Source organism: Patiria miniata, unplaced genomic scaffold, assembly GCF_015706575.1.
Source record: "Patiria miniata isolate m_02_andy unplaced genomic scaffold, ASM1570657v1 HiC_scaffold_24, whole genome shotgun sequence".
Taxonomy (NCBI): Eukaryota; Metazoa; Echinodermata; class Asteroidea; order Valvatida; family Asterinidae; genus Patiria; species Patiria miniata.
In genome coordinates, this window is record NW_024037063.1 from 14,462,976 (window position 1) to 14,484,270 (window position 21,295).

The 21,295-nt window shown below is 39.3% G+C and overlaps 1 protein-coding gene across 1 annotated transcript; it reads right to left on the reverse strand.

Annotated features, from left to right (window-relative positions):
• Window positions 1–1,614: 1,614 nt before the first annotated feature.
• On the reverse strand, window positions 1,615–16,996 carry LOC119732303. Its single transcript, XM_038205762.1, has 14 exons — window positions 16,857–16,996; window positions 15,550–15,724; window positions 15,207–15,315; window positions 14,405–14,560; window positions 13,552–13,902; window positions 13,008–13,154; window positions 12,662–12,868; window positions 10,455–10,675; window positions 10,164–10,275; window positions 8,340–9,575; window positions 8,020–8,178; window positions 7,069–7,869; window positions 3,189–5,924; window positions 1,615–2,171 (listed from the first exon to the last, which is right to left on the reverse strand). The coding sequence occupies exons 1-14, from the start codon at window positions 16,994–16,996 to the stop codon at window positions 1,615–1,617; spliced, it is 7,107 nt and encodes a 2,368-aa protein (XP_038061690.1).
• Window positions 16,997–21,295: the final 4,299 nt, after the last annotated feature.

Below are 21,295 nucleotides of genomic sequence, written 5' to 3' on the forward strand. Positions count from 1 at the left end.
TGGAAGAGAAATGGTTTGGAAATAATCAAACTTACTTAATATCATGTCATTTATTATGAGAAAAAATAAGAATAAATACAGAGAAGAAACCACTCGGATGACTAATGTGCATTATTTATTGGACAAAATAACACAGGTAGTAACACTTACAATGAAAAGTTAGCGAATTGTAGAAACAAACTTTAAACGGGACACCAATGAATTAATATTGTTGTATGATACATCAATATTAATTCATTGGTATCCCATTTTAAATATTATAAAACTTTGCCAACCATCAAACCATCTTATCCCGAAGCAGTTTGCTTTAGCATCTCATAAAAAGGAACATTTAAGTAGATATGAAACAAAGGATTTCCATCAAAATACATGTAATCCAGGATTTAGAACGAAATACATAATGTTATGTTATTTCGGTAGCAAACCTCTTGAGTGAGTTTGCGAGGTTCTTTGTGAGGCTCTGAAATGAACCTCGGAAACCCACAAAAGAGATTGGTCACGTGGTGCTACCGCAAAACGTCATCGTATTGCTATCTTCACCATATAAACATCCAAATCTTATTTATTTGGTTTCATTGTTTTGTCATATATAGATAAACCAATACTTACAAAACTATAATAATTGTTCTTAATTGTTTTCTTCTACTCAATTGAAATCCCGAGATATAATCAAACACAATCATCATTATTTGGATCCTAAACGTTTTTTAGGTTTTTTGTTTTAAAAGTTCCCATATTTACAAAACTTACAGTCACAGTCACGGCATACTTAACCAGGTCAATTTACTTAAACTGCAAAATAGTTTTAATTGATGAAACTAATATTTTACGTGAACCCATTTCATGTTGGTCCCAAGTAAGTTCAATGACTAAACAAGCCGAAATGAGCAAAAACTGTGTAAACGGTTGTGTAAAGTATGCATTATATTTCTAAAAGAATGTGACTAGTTCGCCATTTGACCAATTATCTTCTACACATGTGTAATGTAAATACATAAGAGTATTAATATTGTCCACATCTTCTCTTTTATATAAAATATTTCATCTTTTTGAAGATATATGCTAGCCCTGATCTTCAATAAATTATATCCCTAATCCGTATGTTTTAACATAAATGTGTTATATTATTTTCTTCTATATTTTGCCATCTGGACTCCTATGGAAAAAGGCTTTAATATGGGTTGCATAGCATCTTCAATGCAGAAAATATTATCGTTGGGCCGAATAAAACAGAACGAAAGCAACAATGCTGTTACTTAACATTAGTGGAAACTTTAGATGTTTCATTCATACGTTAAAATCTTAGTATGCTACACAGAAACCAGCATTTGAAGAAAACTATTGTGAAACTCGAAATAAAGGTTTAAAGAGCACCAGAACATCTTCAAAAGCAGGGTCTTTAGAAGGTAAATCCTAAATGAATAAGAAAAACGGACAAAAAAATTCTCCTTTTTTTGAAACTCCCTTCCCCTCGTCCTTTAAGCCCCATTATGTTTACTTAGCTCTGTTTGTGCCCTCTTGTATGATAACATTTGATGTAGCTGCATGTTAATTAACGGACTGGCACTCGGACTCGGACTAGGAGGTCTCGGACTCGGATTTTCCGACTCAAACTCAGAATCCGGACTCGCACGTGGTGGACTCGACTACAACACTGCTAAGTGATGCAGCGATGCGTTCAATGTCTACATCACTCAATGAGCACCCCCCCAAGGACAGCTTTTTCAATTGTTTTAGGCCCTTTAAGTGAGACCATTCATCCGAGCAACTCAGGTCTTCATTTCCAGACAGATCCAGTTCAACCAGAGTTTGTATGTCACCAAGTGATGCAGCAATGTGTTGAATGTCTGCATCTCTCAATGAACACTCCCTCAGGGACAGCTTTTTCAATTGTTTTAGGCCCTTTAAGTGAGACCATGCATCCAAGCCACTCAGATCTTCATTTCCAGACAGATCCAGTTCAACCAGAGTTGGTATGTCACTAAGTGATGCAGTGATGGGTTCAATGTCTGCATCACACAACCAACACTCTTTTAAGACCAGTTTTTTCAGTTGTTTCAGGCGCTTTAGGTGAGACCATGCACCCGAGCCAGCCAGCATAAAATTTCCAGACAGATCCAGTTCAACCAGAGTTGGTATGTCACTTAGTGCTGCAGCGATGGCTTCAGAGTCTGCATCACGCAACCAACACTTTTTTAAGACCAACCTTTTTAGTTGTTTCAGGCGCTTTAGGTGAAACCATGCATCCGAGCTAGCCAGGTATTTATTTCCAGACATATCCAGTTCAACCAGAGTGGGTATGACACTAAGTGCTGCAGCAATGGGTTCGATATCCATGCTATGCAATGAGCATTTGGTTAATTCCAATCGCTTGAGATGTTTCAGTTCCTGCAAAGCCGGTGACCATTCAGCTGCTGGGTCTCCGGAAATATCTTTCAAGATCACCTCAACCAGGTCAACCCTCTGTCCCATGTTCTTCAATATTCTTGATACAGCAGAACCATCATACATACAACTGGAGAGTTTCATCCTTATGCCACTATTGATTGTACTTACCTCAAATGTATCCCCAGCACAGCAACGCTCAAGATTTGCCATACAGCCAACTGACGCAGAAAGACATTTGACATTTTCTATGTCACGATAATCTGTTGTAAACCGCTTCATTTGCTCGAACTTCTGTAAAAATTCTTCTGGGTTTCGTAATTCAAATCGCTTAATATGTTTCAGTTCCTGCAGTGCACGTGACCATTCAGCTGCTTTGCCTCTAAGGCCCTCGGTATATCCAATTGTCAACTCAACTAAGTCACTTCTACTTCCTATTGCTCTTAGAATATTATCAATATCAGATCCTCGAAATTTACTCCAGGAGAGATAAAGGCTAATGCCAGTTGTGATTGCATTTATTTCAAATGTTAACTCAAGCTCTGGGGCTATGCCAGAACGTTGACCTAAAAACCTGTATAATCGGGTTCCATTTAATTCATCATCAACTGCATGGCAATAAACAAGATTTGGCATACGGCCAACTAAAGCAGCAATGCATATAATGTCCGGTACTTCTAAACCACAGCCATGTAATTTTAGCGTCTCAAGTTGTGTCAGTTGTTGTAACTTATACAATGACACACCCGAGCCAGCCAGGGAACTTCCAGACACATCCAATTTAACCAGAGTGGATGTCTTACTCAGTGATGCAGCAATGATTTCAATGTCTGTGCCTGTTAATGAGCAGTTTCGTATGTGTAATTGCTCTAGAAATTTCAGTTCTCGTAATGTAGGTGACCACTCAGCTGCTGTACCACCAAGTCCTTTCACATCATCAGTTACCACTTGAACTATGTCACTCCTGCTACTCATGGCATTCACAATATCTACCACATCAGCACTGGTGAACATCCGACTCAAGAGTTTTATCTCCAAACCCGTACCACGTGGTGAGACTTGAAACCATTGATTGACTTTACATAAGGTGAGCTTTGTCAAACGGCCAATTAGAGAAGCAATGCACTTAACATCATCTTTACTACAATAATTATAATTTCCAGACAGGAGAAGTTGAGTCAGTGTCGGCGTATCATAAAGGGATGCAACAATGAGCTGAACATCAGTGCTTGTTAGTTTACACATTTCAAAATTCAACCTGTCTAGTTGCTTTAGTTCCTTGAACTGAGAAGTCCATAATGCTGCTGTACCTTGCAGTCCCTCAATTTGAGACATGTACAATGCAACTAAGTCTTTTCTGTTAACCAGTGCCTTCAAGATGAGTTTCATTTCTGTACCATTTAATGACATCCCGTGTAGGTCCAGCATAATACCACAACCCAATGGGTTTATCCGTAAATGTCCTATCTCACTCAGTCCCGTCTCACTCAGTTCCATCAAGTTTGGCATATCACTTAGTGTTAGGGCAATGTGCTTTATATCATCAACCGTCAGACAGCCGTCCAGCTTCAAAATCCGCAGATGCATTTTGTTTAACAGTGGCATCCATGAATGCACAAAACCCCTTAAAGCTTCATTGTGCGAAAGGTCTAATTCAGTCAACTTGTCAGCCTTACTCAGTGATGAAGCAATTTCTGTCATACTTTTCGTGGTTAAAGAGCATCCCGACAATCTGACAACAGATATATTAGGCATGTTGTAAATGGCGAATGCCAAATCTTCAGTACACCTTTCCAAGCTATGGTGATTGAAATATAATCCCTTAACTTTGTCAAGGTAAATATTACCTGTGTACTTTGCCTGGTTAGCAACATGTTTGAGAAACCACACAAAGGAGTTCACATCATCATGGCTTTTGAGATCTTTTGTGTGTATCGTTTCAGTTATGACTGAGTTTATAAATGCCTCTGATAATATGTTTTCTGCCTGACTCTCAAAGTAACAATTCAAGGCCATGTTTAATGCTGTATTTTCAGTCCTCTGGGTACAGGTAAGCCTTCTCTCATCATTGATCCTCTTCTGCAACATCTGCAAGACTTTAATAGTGCATGCTTCATTGTCACCACAACAAAAGCGCAGCAGATAGTGAAAGTTCTCCATGTCATCGAGTTCATTAAGATTCTTTTGAAATTCGTCAGCGTCTGATTTCTGTAAGCTTTGCAGGTAAACAGCAGCACAGAACTCCTGAATTGTTTTGTGGATAAACTGTATGTTGTTATGAGTGTCCAACCCTATTAAGACCCTCTGGCTTGTGAGGATGCCAGCCTTCAGAGCTTTATCAAGCACATACTTCTCAAACTCTCTGTCTTGAAATGAAAGCCGCTGCACTGGAGACACCAGGCCATGGAAAGCAACCTTTCCGATTGCAACAAGGATCTTTGGTATTTCCTCCTCTGGTATACCTTTTCTCTTGAATATGTATTTTTGAGCCTTGCCATATAAGCGTGATATTGTGTTTGGAAGTCTGGAATCTTGTCTCCATAATAAACACATTAAAAGGAGCAGCATTGGGCTATGGGCTAAATCAAAAAGAACACCTGATGATTTAATGGTTTGGAAAAGAGTCTCGGCATCATGGTGGCTTCTAGAAAAAAAGTTTCCCAAGTAATTCTCAACATCTTCCTCAAGGAAGCCCATAACCTTTACATGGGTGAAAGGTTTTCCAACCAGTGATCTGCTGACCAATGTGCCAAAATGAGAGGTGCGGGTTGTTATCACCACATCAATGTCTGCTCCAACCTTTCGGTTTAGAATTTGTAGGATGGAGCCAAATGATTTATTATCGAGCTTGGTGGTCATCAACTCATCAAAGCCATCCAGAAGAATTAACACCTTTTTAGGATTCTTGAAAATAAAGGTTTTCAGGTCGTTTTTATTGATAATGTTTGGATCGATTAGCTGCTCATATAGAGAATCAATGAGATCTGTAGTTTGTTCCAGTGCACTCATTCTCAGAACAAAAACAAGCTTATATTTTGCCAGAGGGCCAGAAGAGATAGTCGCCCAGTCGTGTGCAATTTTCCCAATCAGAGTTGTTTTTCCCAGACCCGCCAACCCTTCATAAATTATTCGATTGATAACAACACCATCTTCGTTTTTAATAAGGAAAGCACCCTCATACGTCACCTCCTCCCCATCTTCATACCCCTTACATATCATTTCTAACTCATCAGTGACTAATCTTAACTTAGTATATATATCCATTATATGCATCATGTCATCATCAACCCATGGAATCATTTGCACGTAACTGCCCGTGGTCTTGTATACCTTCTTGAGTGCCTCTTCACACAGATCCGCTGCAGCATCTGCTGCTGCATCGGTGGCTGGACTGGTATCTTGACTTGTTTGTAATGATGGGCTGTCTACGTCAGTGCGTGATGTAACAGTGTCTGGACTTGTATCTTGACTTGTTTGTACTGATTGGCTTCTAACCTCAGGTTGTTGTTTTAGAGGATGCTGGACATTTTCCGTGCCTCCTGGTGAAAAATTTAATTCATAACAATGGCTTGCGTGTGAAACTGAAAATCTATAAAATAGGTAAAAAAGACGGGGGTTCATATCGGGATGTGCAATTTATCAAAGTAGGAACCACTAGAAACCACAATAAGAGAGCAGAGCGAATCAGAAAAATAGCCATAGCTGTTAAGTCCCACAAACTTGTGTCAGCCCAGCCTCCCCCTCCAACAAAAATTGAAACCAATTAGTTTAACCCACATCTGGTTATGCTTAATATGAGCTGTCAACATTTTTTCAATTGTGATCTTTTTTTCAAACTGTATTTACATCCTTTGTCTTTTCTATGAAATTTGATTCGCAATTTCAAAACAGATTTTAATTATTTGGTTGGGGGATCCTTGCCGAAAACACTTCTCAATCCTTTAAAATGAATTGGTAAATCCATGTGAAATGTAATTAATTGCAGATACCCGATCTTCACATGTCGACCGAGTGCATGTCCGTTTTTAAGGTTTTTTCCATATGAAGGACGGAGTGTGGTAGGAACCAAATATTTAGAGGAGACCACAAAATGTGGGAGTTGGCCTGGCGGAGGGACTGTTTGTTTATACATTGCTGCCTTTCAGATGACATTTATATCGTACATTATCTGCAGTATCCAATCCATGTGATGTAAAAGTTGAACCCAATAGCCAAAAATAGGACAGCCTCCAATCTCTACTTAATGTTGTTTGTTGTAAATTTAAAAAAGGATCTTATGGCATCTTGAATTTGTATCTTAAAAAAACACAAGTACTAACTATTTTACCTGGCGGAGTTCCGGGGTGAACTGTCACATTTTGGTTGAATTCGTAATGAAATGTATGCCCAGATGACGATCCTAAAAACACAGGATTACAGCTGCCAGGGACATTGACGTCCCCTGTTTGTACAGTTGGTTGAATGGAATCAGATGAATGATGAGTACACAGAGTAGATGGATACTGCACTGCTGGCTGGACCGCTGAAGGTACTAGATCTTTAACTGCTATAAAGGAAGGAAAAAGGTTGAACAGGAGTCATTGAATAATAATTGAGTAATCGAATTTTAGAAGTTAAACTCCCAATCTATATGTTGAGTTACTCATCAATCGTCAACCTTATAACCTATATAGACGTTATTACCTTGCAATTGTTCTGGAGACAAATTCCCCTTGCGAAGTCGGTCAGATTGAGATTTGTCTTGTACAGGTGTCATCACCTCTTCTTGAGGGCACTGTTCTCCTACTGTTGACTGTATATTTGGGTCCGGCCCGTAAAGATCATCATCGCGCTCTTTTTGTGCATGGTGACTTGCTTGCTTCTGCCTAACTCCCTGGTTCTCACGTGTTGCTATCCCTTGATGAGAACTCAGCTCGTGTCCGAGTTGCCCAGGTGATGCTTCACTCACTTGCTGGAAGCCCCGCTCTCCGACCCCTGGCTCCTGCTGAGGTCTTTCTGTCTCAATAATCTGCTCCTGCCTTACTGCGTGTCTCTCAGGTACTGTTAGCCGTTGTTGACAGCTCTGTTTGACGGGTTCTTCTTTTGCATTTTGGCTTCTTGCTTCTTGGTTTTTGAACTGCGGTGATCTGTCTGGACCATCATCCTGCTTGCATCTCAGTGGATGCTCAGGTGATGTCATTTCCTTCTGATGCCTACCTAAATCATCTGCTTTAAATCTGTCTGGGCCATAATCTCTCTCCCGGTCCATACTTTGTGTTTCAGATGATGATAACGCTTTGTGATTGTCTTTTTCCTCAGTTTTCTGATCTTTTGGTCTCTGTTGTTCAAGTGCAGTCCCTTTTCCTTGTTGCATGTTCAATTCCATGACATCAGCAACGTTCTGATCCTCTGGCTGGAGTCGATCAAGATCAAGAACCTGAGAATCTCCATCCTCTGGGTTCTTCTCGGGATTTTTCCGTTTCTTTCTCCTCCTCCTCGTCCTCCCTGTGTGTAAAGAATATAATCATTTTGTTTTTACACAATCAGATAAACCATGTTTTTGTTTCTTGAGCTGTGTATTTGACTCCACAAACAGACATTGGCCATTATAGAATTTACCTTTAAAACCACACACATATTTGTATTGGACTGTACCTTTTGATCGGCTGCCTGATGAGGTAGTGACTGATGTTGAGGCAGGGGAACTTCCTGTGTCAACTTGCTGTTTGCCGCTTGCTACAGTCTTTTGCTGTGATTCTTCAGCTTCACCGCCAGCAGTTTCTTGTCTTTCTCTCGTCTTTCTTGTCCTAGCAACTAAGGAAAAAAAAAACCAAAACTTTTGAAACAGAATGTTTACTTCTAATAGTGGTTTGTGTGGGATTCAGACTCAATAAAAGATATTTTAGCTGAAGCAGCAAAATGCCATGTGTGAATCAATAATTACTGAATATATGTTAAGTATTACAGAGTAATACCAGTCTCTGACAAGGTGCTAGCAGAAGTACCGACAGCTGCCGATGAGCAGGAATTTCCTGGATCATGTAAGATCTCTTGCTTGGTATTATCCTGGCTCTTCGCATCGGTTTCTACTTCAGATGGTGATTTGTTGACAGCTTTTCTTTTTCCCTTTTGCACCCTCCCAATATCGTCTTTCCTCGGCTGTTCTTGTTTCTGTTCTTGTGTTTCCCCTGATGAGTGACCAGCGGGTGCGTTAACTGCTGAGATGGAAGAATCCTCTAAGTTATCAGAATTTTCTTCACTGCCACGGCTTGTCCCTGTCTTGGTAGCTTTTCTTTTTCCCTTTTGTCTTCTCCCAGAATCATGTTCTTTCATTGGCTGTTCTAGTTTTTGTTCTTGTCGTTCCCCTGATGGGTGACCAGCGGGTGCGTTAACTGCTGAGATGGAAGAATCCTCTAAGTTATCAGAATTTTCTTCACTGCCACGGCTTGTCCCTGTCTTGGTAGCTTTTCTTTTTCCCTTTCGTCTTCTCCGAAAATCATGTTCTTTCATTGGCTGTTCTAGTTTTTGTTCTTGTCGTTCCCCTGATGGGTGACCAGCGGGTGCGTTAACTGCTGAGGAGATGGAAGAATCCTCTAAGTCATCAGAATTTTCTTCACTGCCACGGCTTGTCCCTGTCTTGATAGCTTTTCGTTTTCCCTTTCGTCTTCTCCCAGAGTCATGTTCTTTCATTGGCTGTTCTAGTTTTTGTTCTTGTCGTTCCCCTGATGGGTGACCAGCGGGTGCGTTAACTGCTGAGGAGATGGAAGAATCCTGTAAGTTATCAGAATTTGTCCCTTGTCGGCTTGTCCCTGTCTTGGTAGCTCTTCTTTTTCCCTTTTGTCTCCTTCCAGAGACATTTTCTTTCATTGGCATTTCTTGTTTTTGTTTCTGTTGTTCCCATGATGGGTGACCAGAATCCTTCGTGTTATCCATGGTTTCTTCACCGCCACGGCTTGTCCTTCTATTGGCATCTTTTCTTTTTCCCTTTCGTTTCGTTGCTGAATCATTTTTTTCTCTTGGCGGTTCTGGCTTTTGTTCTTGTGTTTCCCCTGATGACTGACCAGTGGGTGCCTTAACCGCTGAGGAGATGGAAGTATCATCTGAGTTATCTGCATTTTCTTCACCGCCACGGCTTGTCCTTCTCTTGGTGGCTTTTCTTTTTCCCTTTTGTCTCCTCCCTGAATCATTGTCAGTCCTTTCTGGTGAATCTCCTGAAGGTATAGTTATAAACACAGGTCTATCAAAATTGGCTCACAAGAATTAGGCAATCAGATTATTTATCAAAGAATGAGAGTGCCACAAGTTGGTCAATAATTCTATCATCATAAGAGTTCGGGGAACACTTTGTCGTTTTCCTGTTGGTTTCTTCACTAAGAAAGACTTTTGTAAGTGCATTTTGACTAACCCACACACGAGCTGACTCTTTAGAGGTCTACAAAGGTGACTAATTTTAGGTCTAAACAGTACCTGACTACTTTTGTTCAATAACTTTACATAATTATGTACTAAGACACTATACTCCTAGCTCTAAACCCTTGACAAACACCTGTTTTTTTTAAACTCAACCCATCAACTTTGAAACTTGGTTAAATACATAATCCCTGAAGGCCAGCCCATGCTCTTTATCAAAGCAAATGCAAATGTGAACAAGAACTTGTGACGTCATAACAAGTTTACATACTGCAAATTTGCAAATCCTGCGCAAATTTCAATTTAGCAAATTACGCTGGGAACATTTCGTTTCGTGACGCAACTAAATTCGCATCCGCACTAGTTTAATCTCTGTGTATAAGCTTTACCTGCTGATTTCTGTTCATCATCGGCTCCACCGATCAACCCAGACACTAAGCGTAGCTCTATGTTGGTGTCTTGCTGAATTCCAAGTTCTTTGAGGGACATTCTACCCTTGAGCTAACAAATAGGGGGTGAAAAAAATTTAAAATCTGTCAAGATAACAACTATTTAACGATGAAATACTGACAAAAGTAAATATGTAGGAAGCTGTGATTGATTACTTATTGTAAAGATGATTGAAAATAGGGACATTGGATGAATTTACTTTAAACAGATTTTACAACTCTGTACCATACCTCATGGTTTTTCCTTGTATATAGATGTTGTTTCTTTGGTTCAATCCCCAGTTTGTCTTGTAGTAATCCTTTCAATGCTGAGATTGTAGTGGACGGATGCAGTTGCAGACATACAGGTGATCTCAAAGAACTAATCACAAACAGCTGAATTTGGGAATCTTTTTTCTCTTCACAAGATGGTTTCTTGTCAGCATTTGTCTGTTTCTTTGTCTTCTTTCTCCCTAAAGGTAAAAAACAAGAAGCATGTCGTTTTCTTTGTCTTATTTGCACGATTTGGCTTCATGTGTAAAATAAATGAATAAAACATTCAACTGAACATCAAAGTTCACAAAGTTGACATTAAGTTTAGGACATCAATGAAGATCAGTATTTATGTGAATCAGAAGTGCTAATAATTGAGGTGACAGTCCTTAAACAGAATATCAATTGATATTTCGTGAATGGGACACTTGCAATCACAAAAGGAATAGTTAAACATAATGACAATCAAATATTTGGAATGATCACTTCCTATTTGGTTGTACATGTATGTGTCAATGGCGAGTACTAACAAAATAGTTTTAACACATGCATATTCATAGTCTTCATGGGGAAAAATCATTTTAAAAAAAGGTTGATTGCTGTATCAGCTGCTACATCAGATTTGACAGATGTATAAGACACCTGCACTATTAAGCAGGAGGTTGCGGGTTCGAGTCCCACGAGTGAGCTTGTGAATTTTGTTTGTTTGCTTGTTTTAAGGGGGAGCAGCTTTTGGACAGCATTAAGTATACAATACTTGTGAAAATATATCAGTGAATGGCAAAGTCCATTATTGGAACAGAGAATTTACCTTTTGGTTGGTTGTTTTTCTTAGCAGTGGTCTTGGCTGATGAGGAGACGGTAGAACTTCTTGAGTTGACCAACTTATCTTCAGCTTGATCACCTTTGCTTGTTTTATCGATGGCTTCTTCTTTGGATGAGGGTTTCTTGGCAACATTTCGGCCTTTCCTTCTCTTGCCTGAATTGTTCTTAGTCTTGCCTCTTCTGTTTACTTTCCCTGCAGGTAAGCAAACATATAAAAGGGCTGTAGCTATATTCTTCAGCAAGCGAAAAGGCATACCTGCATTCAGATCGTCTTTGATTTCGACAAAAAGCTCAACGTAAAAATGTACATCAAAATACCGAGATTTACCAGGCTTTCTTGTCAAGGTGTAAGACTCCCCCAAGGCATCCAAAGGATCTCGCTTTACATCATCTGAGGTAGATTGTCTTTCAGCTTCATCTAATAACGGCTTTTGTCTCGCCTTCCCGTGTCGGCGTCTTCTTGTCCGCTTTCTCCCTGTTAAAACGTCATGTTTATCAGCAACGTGGTTTACAATTCAATAATTGACATGCAACGATATTTTTCCAGTGGGCCAGCCTAACGTCCTTGTACCAATGTGACGGACTCAGACTGACTGACCCTGACTATGAGCCAAGCAGTAGCTACATCATAACGTCAATGAATGGGTTACAGCTGGCCCATTTAAACTTCATGGATGGGACTCGTGCAATCGTAAAAGGAGTGGTTTAGAAATAATGACAACCACGCAGTTTGATTGAACACTTCCCTTTTGGTTGTATGCATTGATGAGAGTCTGCTTATTCAGAGTCTTCACAGAAAAAAAAAATTAGCCATTTAACGAAAGACCTGTGCCCTATATGGGATTTAAATTTGAAAACGTCTCGTACTTGCTCAGAATGTTTGGCACACTTTAACTTTGAATTCTCCAGACCAAAAACACTGTTGCTAATCACATGATTCAGGGCAAGCTCTCGGCACCAATAAATTGTTCACAATGGGTGAGAATGGCACAAAGACCATGCCGCAGCTGGGGGTTAATTACTAGCATAATTAGGCTTGCCCCGAATCTCGTAATATAGTAACAGACTCTTTGGTCGGGAGAATGCAAAGTTAATCGTGCAATGCATTGGATTAAGTCAGCGTTCCAGATTTTACTCAAATTTAACTCGCAAATGGCTTATTCCACTAACATAATAGCATTGATTACTGCACCAGCAGCTTCATCAGATTTGAACTAAAGACACCTGCACTAGTAACCAGGAGGTTATGGGTTCGAGTCCCACCTGAATGAGATTGTGAACATTTCTTTTTGCAAATTCTCAGACAACTCTGTATAGTTTGTCAGTGAATGGCAAAACTTATTATTGAATTGAGAATTTACCTTTTGATTGGTTGTTTCTCTTAGCAGTGGTCTTGGCTGATGAGGAGACAGTGGAATCCCTTGAGTTGACCAACTTATCATCAGCTTTATCATCTTTGCTTGTTTTATCGATGGCTTCTTCGGCAGATAGGGATTTCTTGGCAACTTTTTGGTGTTTTGTTCTCTTTCTTGAATTTTTCTTAGTGATGCCTCTTCTTTGTATTTTACCTGCAGATAAACACGCATATAAAAGAGCTGTAGCTGTTATGTCTTCTTCAGCAAGCAAAAGGCATATCTGCATTCACAATGGCTTTGATCTTGACCAAAAAAGTAAGAATCAAAGTACATCAGAATACTGAGATTTTACCAGGTTTTCCTGCTGATGTATACGAATCCGCCGGGACATCTGAGTGATCTCGCTTGTCATCATTTAAGGTAGTTTGTCTTTCCGCTTCATCTAATGACAATTTTTGTCTTGCTTTTCTTTGTCGTCGACTTCTTGTCCTCTTTCTCCCTATAGAAAAACAGCATGTTTATCAGCAACCTGGTTTACAATTCAATAATTGACACGAACACATTTTTAAAAACTGGTTTCAGGGGGTCGACCTAGAGTCACTTTGCACCTATTTGACTGACAGAGCCTGTGAGCCAGGCAGTGCTACACCGTTACACCAAAGAATGGGCTAAATCTGTCTCAAAGTTTAGACCAGATAGTAGCCATTCTACATCAGTTGAATAGAATTTTGCGCACTCTGGGACGAGCATCCTCAACTTGACTGGTCATAATTGTTTCAAATGAAGACTCTGGGAGTGCAGACACAGGAGTACGTGTTAAGATTAAGCATAGTATTCATTGTGTAAACCAAAATAAATAACCAACAAACATGAAAATCCCATAGCTAGGATTTTACCAGGTTTTGCTGCTGAAGTTGAAGAGTGCCCAGAGTCATCGGAATGTTTTTTTTCTCGGGCACCTGAGGATGTTCGTCCATTGATGCCGTCTTTAGATGAGGAGGTGACTTGAATCATGCGAGGAGACCAAATGCTCAGGATGACATGGATTGTGATCAGTGGGAGGCATAGAATCCACAGAAACAGGTCAAGTTTGTCGAAATTTGAAGCCGAGACACCAGCGGTTGAAGTGCAGGTTTGTGAATCTCCAGTGTCATCTTGATCTAGGCTGGTTGATATTTTGGCTTCATCACAGGATGGCTCCATTTTGGCATGTTTTTGTCTTCGCCGTCTTCTTCTCTTCCTTTTCCCTAAAAAATGCAAGTGATCTTGATCAATTTAAAAACTGTTTTTCAAATATTTGTTTTAATAAAAATGCACCAAACAGTGTTGTTGGACTCGAGTCCAGGATTCGAACTTGAAACTGTTTCAAGTTGCATTTTCAGTGACTATGACTTGAATTGAGTCATATCCGCTACAAAATCGGTCTTAGACTTGACTACCATTACTTGGATTTGATGTTAAGAACACATGACTCACCAATTTTGAACAAATTTGACTTTGATTCGGACTCAAGTCTTTCTCTAGTAGCAATTCCAGTGACTCTGACTCAGCTAGAGTCATATTGGGAAAAGACTCGGACCCAGACTTGACCATCAGCACTCGGACTTGATGCTAAGGACACGAGTCATCAATTTTATACAAATATGATTTAAATGGGCTCGAACTCGCATGTGAATCAAATAACTCGAACTGGAACCAACTGACTCAATGACTTGACTACAATACTGGTACCAAAGAGTAGAATTGTACCCGTTGATTGGTCGCTTGTTGTTGTAGGGGAATCCACCGACCCATCAGTTGACCTCACTTGACCTTCTTCATCAGAGTTACTTTCCCTAAGTATGTCCTCTGAAGAGGAAGATGTCTTCCCAGATTTCCTTCGCTTTTTGTTTGTCTTCCTTTCCCCTAGAAATATTACAAACGTCTCTGTCATTAAGCAGCCCTACCAATCAATCAATCAATCAAAAACAATACGTGTGATTTATTTTCAACAGACCAGAGGCTCCCTTGTGTCCCTTGCTCGGAATTAAAAATGCATCCATTGCCTAAGATGAAAGCACCTATTAAAGTTCCCCCTTAAAAATGTCAAACTTTTATGTCATTAAGCAGCAAGTTAATCAGCCCTACCAATCAATTAATCAATCAAAAACAATACGTGTGATTTATTTTCAACAGACCAGAGGCTCCCTTGTTTGGAATTAACAATGCATTCATTGCCTAAGATGAAAGCACCTAAGTTCCCTCTTAAAAATGTAAGTTAAACCACTGCACCTCCACCTCCCACGAAGCCCTTGGTCCCCTCTTCGGCAACCCCCTCTTGGGCCCCCTCCAGACAAAGCCTGTAGCCCCACCCCACTCTATGACCAAACACAATGTGTGCCTTTCCCCTGCAAATGGGCCCAATATACTGGAATCACACCACAAATTAATTACCAATACATTAAATTCTAAATACAGAATTTAATAGCTTCTTAAATAATATTTCTGGTCCCTGCAGTCCTAACCATCGGCCCAAATACTAAGTGTTCCTCTATCTATATCGTATCTTTACCTGTTGTTTTCTGTTTGTCAGCTCCTCCCATCAACCCAGACACTAGACGTAACTCTATGTTGGTGTCTTGCTCAATCCCATAATTCCCCAAGGAGAGGTCATCACGGAGCTGTGAACAAATAGAAACTTGCTCAAGGCTTGATTTAAACATTAATAACATTTCAACAGATTTTAAATTGCCTTCTCAAGTTCAATTTAAATTGCCTCTTCAAGTTCAACACAATTTTACATCGGGGAGATATAAAATTTGAAATTGGTTTTGCATCTTCACAGACGAAAACTATACTCTTCTTTAAACTTTAAGATTTAGTTTGAACATGGCCACTATATCATCATAAATTACCTCACAGTTTCTCCTGGTAAACAGATGTTGTTTCTCTGGTTCAATCCCCACTTTGTCTTGTAGTAATCCTTTCAATGCTGAGATAGTAGTGGACGGATGTAGTTGCAGACAGACTGGTGATGTCGAGGAACTAATCACGAACAGCTGGATCTTACGCTTTTGGCACGGTGGCAAACTAGGGGGGGGGGAATTGAAGAAAAGGAAGAAGAAACAATTCAGTCCTGAAATCATAGAAAATTGCTCCAAGATTATTATATTTTATTTTTTTTCATTTAATTTCTTTCTGACAATGAAACCAAGGATTCCTCAAAAGTGCCCTAGGCACTGTAGCACTGTAGCCCAAAAGCCTGAAAAAATCTGTAGAGAGGAGACAATGATAAGAAATTACAGTTTTAGTGGTGGGAGGAAAAGCCAAGAAGAATATTTTGGGGAAAACCAATGGAATCAGGTAGGGACTGAAAACCCAATCCACATATTGGCGGGATTCGAACCCGGGTCACAGCGGTGGAAGGCGGGGAAAGTATTTGCCTGACTCCCCTTAAGAACATGTACATGTACATGTGCTACATTGTATGTCTCTCTGTATTGTTTTTCCTGAAGAATTCGAAACCATCCGGTGGTATTGGGATGGGTTAAGAATAAAGTGCAGTAAGTGAAGTATAAATACAATCTGAGACAATTTTCAGCAACAGAATGAAAGTACAATAACTTGACTTGGGTTTACAAGTTCAAATTGTACGAAGTGGATTATCGATTACCCTATTGTCTTTTGCCCTTGTAAATACCCATCAAAATGGCATTATGGGAAGTTAATTTTCACTTATCAATCATCAAATTTTGGGTTGCATGATTAAACTTTGCCTTCTTCAGTTTTGTCATGTGAATGATACAACCATTTTAGCTATAGCACAATGGCTCTGCTAATTTACGGGAAAGGCTGGTTTTCAACTAAAATATTCAATTGATCAATCAAAAATTAAAAAGTAAATATGAATGCAACAATGAAACATAACTGGCCCTGGGTTGATCAGTCCAACTACAATTTTGTACAGAAACATAAAATTGTCATCTCAGTTCCAAAAAATCTATTTAGATTTTTTTTAGATAAAGGTCCATATTAAATAAATGAAAAGTAAAAAGCTTGAGAATATGGCCGGAATTTATTTCTTTGTTAATGAAAAATCAGGATGTTGTTTCAATCTCAAATATTGTTTTGTGTGTAGGCCTGATATTATATAAGGACCGTTTTAGCACTGAAGCAACGAATTTAGAAGTCCACAAAAAACCCTTCACATTGTCTACTTTACCTGCATTCTTGATCCTCTGTGGAGGTATTTGAGACATCAGACTTGGGTGGAATGGATTCTTGGCAGGGCCTGGCAGCTAACAGTACTGATTGGAACGCCTCTTTCTTGGACTTGCGGACTTTCCTCTTTCTCGTGACCATCTTGGCCAGCGAGTGATCATTGATGTGCCGAGCAGCTCTCTTGGCATCCTCCAAGTCAGAAAGGCTCCTCAAAGGTTGCAACCAAAAATCCCCCTGGTAATGATAGTCAGGGTTCGAAATTAGCGGTAGCCCGCAAGCCAAATGCTAGTCGAAACAGCGGCGGGTTAGCCCGGCTTGCGAGTAAAAAAAATATTGGGATACGGCAAAAATGAAAGGATAGGAAAACAAAACATGCGGCTAGTGAAAATGCCCGCGGGCTAGTTAAGAGTCTGTTTCAGTAGCCCGGCTGGCTAGGAACCCAGGAATACCAGTACTTATCTTTGACCTCACTCCACCCCCCCCCCAATTTTTTTAAATTATTTTCTACAGCAAACATTGTAAATACCTGTACATTTTCACCAACCATACCAGGAACTCAGTGACATGAATAATTTTTACACTTTGTGGAATTAAGACAATTAGGTTTTCAGAGTCTTGTTTCTCTTTAAATTAAAAAAATTATCTCTACGAAATTATAGTTGGAGAACAAAAGTAGATCATTAGGTGGATTTCGAACCAGATTCACGCATTCAATATTAACTTGTCATACTCGTACTAGTTAGCTCTCAGAACCCCGACGTCAGTACGACGTAGTCACGGGGACCTGTTGATCGAGGGCTAGGCCTATACATAGATAGCCTATGCTACATTTTATTTGTGCAATATGTTGTACCGACGGTGATTTCAATTCAGTGAAATTTCGGCTGTAGGCCTAGCAGTGACTAGTGTAATTCACAAAAAATACAATTTCTATTTAATGTCAAAATGCAAGAGGGAAAACGACGAAGTCTAAAAGTGCTTACATTCACACATAATAGTGCCCATACTCACCATTTTTCTGTCTTTTTCGCTCGATTTTTAACCCACGCTCGTGAACATGAGATCTCGGAATATTATCAGCGGAGGGAATTCCCCGTTTGGGTGTGGCGCGACTATGACGTCATTCGATGGCATACAGCGCGCCGACAGAGGGCGTATCAAAAAGTGAATAGGATAAGATCAATATTCTTTTGATTCATTTTGTGTAACATTATTTTCGCACCAACCCGCGTTTTCTATTCGTATCGACTGAAACAATTGAACTTTGTCATTTCGACAAGACGCTTTTATAATTGAAAAGTTTGTCTCTGGTTTTTGAAATACCATTTTTGTGCAAACCCGTGTTTTAAATTAGTATCGGATGAAGCAAATGTCGAACTTGGCAGTCAAAATCCAGTCCTTAGAGGTCAATCATGAGTCCAGTCTCAAGTCAAGCTCTTCCAATAGCTATTTCAATACTCATTTGTCATTGTTTATTTTCTGTTTATTCTGACATGACTTGTGATTGCCTCAACTGCATCTGATCCTACTTCCAAGCACCTGTGAGAATAACAGACTCAAACTCACACATAACGTATACTTGTATTACCAATGACCACAGTGATTTGATTTACAACACTACAAATAAGCATGTACAATAATACACAGTTCAGATACCATACTTTTAGAAATTAGGAGTTTCTAAGTCCGTTTTTATATATTTTGCTCAAAATTACATCAGTAAAATATTATGATATATGGAGTGTTACATAAAAACAACCAATTTCTTTCCCACGAAATAAAAAACAATCAACATAAATTGATAACATTGATTTGATAGATCGTTAAGCAACTGTATGTGGACCCGGCATGTTGGTTCAAAGTAATATGATCGGACTGTAAACAGACTAAAACAAAATGCCAAAAAAAATGGTATCCTTGGATACATAAAGAGCGATTTATTCATTGACAGCGACTGCTCTTTTATTTGATTTTTTCATCTTTTGAGAATATTCTGTCCCTAATGTCCCTAATCTTCAGAAAATTATATTCCTTTTATGTTATACCCCCCATTATTTTGTTCCTATTTGTTGGCGTCCGAACAATCTGGGTGGAAAGCTATTATTTTGGGTTGCATTGCATCTCAAATGCACAAAATGTTGTTGTTGGAACAAAATTAATTAACCCGCTCCCCCCCCCCCTCAATTTTTTTCCGCAACAGCCTTGACAAAAATGTTCGCAAACTGTTATGACTTTTAGCCTCGAGTCTTGCGCATCTTTTGATACCAAAAACATAAAATTCGGACGATGAGGCGCTATACGCGACGTGAAATTGCGATTGCTGAGATCTCAGGGGGCGGAATCCGCCCCTCCCCCCCTGCTGAGAGGTGGTCAAAATAACCCGGTCCTTTCAGGGTTAAGGGAAAATAAATTAAAGCAATGATGCCGTTACTAATCATTAGTGGCATTTTTCATTCGGTATTGTTCAAGCCCTAACAACTTCATTATGTTAATAAAAAACAAGCATTTGAAAAAAAGTATATTGAGATGAGACTCGAAACAGCTAAAAAACATAACGTCTTGCCTTTACAGGGTAAATCCTAGAATGCATAATGAAGCAAAAAGAAACAATTATTTATTTCTTTTAAAATGAATTTTTCTTAAGAAAAAAATTACCAAAAAAAGGAAATTGAGCACAAAGTGGACGAAAACAATTATTGATCTCTTGTACACATTTTCATATGAGCATGTCCACTCATTATCAAAAGTCTGAGATAATCATTTCAATATGGGATGACACCACATAACCAAAATAACCATTTAAGTATCAAAAATCAAAACAGATCACACTATTTACTAAATTGTATCATTCCTTGTTAAGATGACAATTTTTAATATCTCCACCGACTAAATAAGCTTTACACTCACAATTGTTTTAGCAATGTGTCTTGATGAGACACAAGAATGCATTCACTTGATCCAACTTAAAGATGTTTAATATGTGCAATAACTGCACGAACCATGCTTTAAAACATAATTACCACCGAGACATATGTGGTACATTGAGCAATTGGAAGACCTTCTTGCAAATTTGTTTGACATGTTTTTGACCACTATTCTTTCAAGTGCATAGGTGTGTACATGTACAGGGTTCCTTATGGGGTAAAAAACACAAAAGACCTCATAAGGAAATATTTAGAAATCTAACTGCTCGTTTGGGAAACGCTATGAATTGAGTTTGAGATTTCAAAAGGAACAAAGCAAAACAAAAGAAGGAAACTGAACACAGTTCTTCCTCACAAGTGTGTGTGTGGGTCAATAGGGACCGTTGGGCAATACAGGACAATAGGATCCACAATTCCCGAAGGTCCATAATTGATGATCATGCACAAAATATATGGGAGGTCTTCCTAAAAAGTTATTAGTACAAACAAAAGAGGGACAATAGGGGGTCCATGATTGAAGGTGTTTACACACTTGGGTGAACAAGCATTACACTCACTGTGTGGACTTCCGAACGAAAGAGGTCCACATAAACCAGATAGCAGCGACGTTTTGTGGACTTGCCCACGTCCACACAATGTTTCCCACTCTCTGGAAAACAGCTTTAGATGCATTTTTGAATGAGATTTATCCGTGGCAAAATGAAGACAAGCACTAAAGGGAATCATAGAAAAAACATTAGGGTTGAAAGAGTTTTCACAGTGTGAGTAAAATGAGGTTTTTTTCACAGGTTTTCATAACTACACAAAAACAAAAGAATTTCCACACTGTGTATGTAACGTAAACAGGTGAGTGTGCGTGGCTCTAACCTCACATACTCGTTGTTGACCTGTGAACAAAAGAGGTCCACAGGACTGCAGGAAGCGCGACGCTTTGTGTACGAGACCATACTAGGTTCCCCCTTCTGGAAAACACAGTTAGAGGCATTTTTGGGTCAGGGCTATTTGTCGCAAAATGAAAAGAAACACTAAAAGAAGTAAGACATATGGATTGAAAGACTTTTCACATTTTGAGTAAAATTATAAAATGTTTCTTAACTACACGAAAAAAAAGGAATGTCCACAAGTAAGTATCATAAAGAAACATGGTGGTGTGTGTGGGCTGGGGATTTTCTGTGGGTGTCCATTTGTTTTTCACCTGTGGTTGTTCTCCCACGAAGGGGAATCAGGAAATGATTATTAGAAATCAGGAAATTAAGCACCATAACCAAAGGCAGCTCACACGGCTTGTTTATATGTAATGCCTGACTGTTGCCAAGCAAAATGGAAACAAACAAGAAACAAGTATGGTTCGCTTCAGAAATATACAACACAACAAAAAAAACCATCGTACTGAGTTGAATGTTAAATATCACTAAGAAGGTACAGAAAGTACCTATGCTGAAGCAGAAACACTACTATTTTAACAGCTGGGAAGAAGGAGCATGGTGAATGGTTACAAGGGTAGGTTAAATGCAGA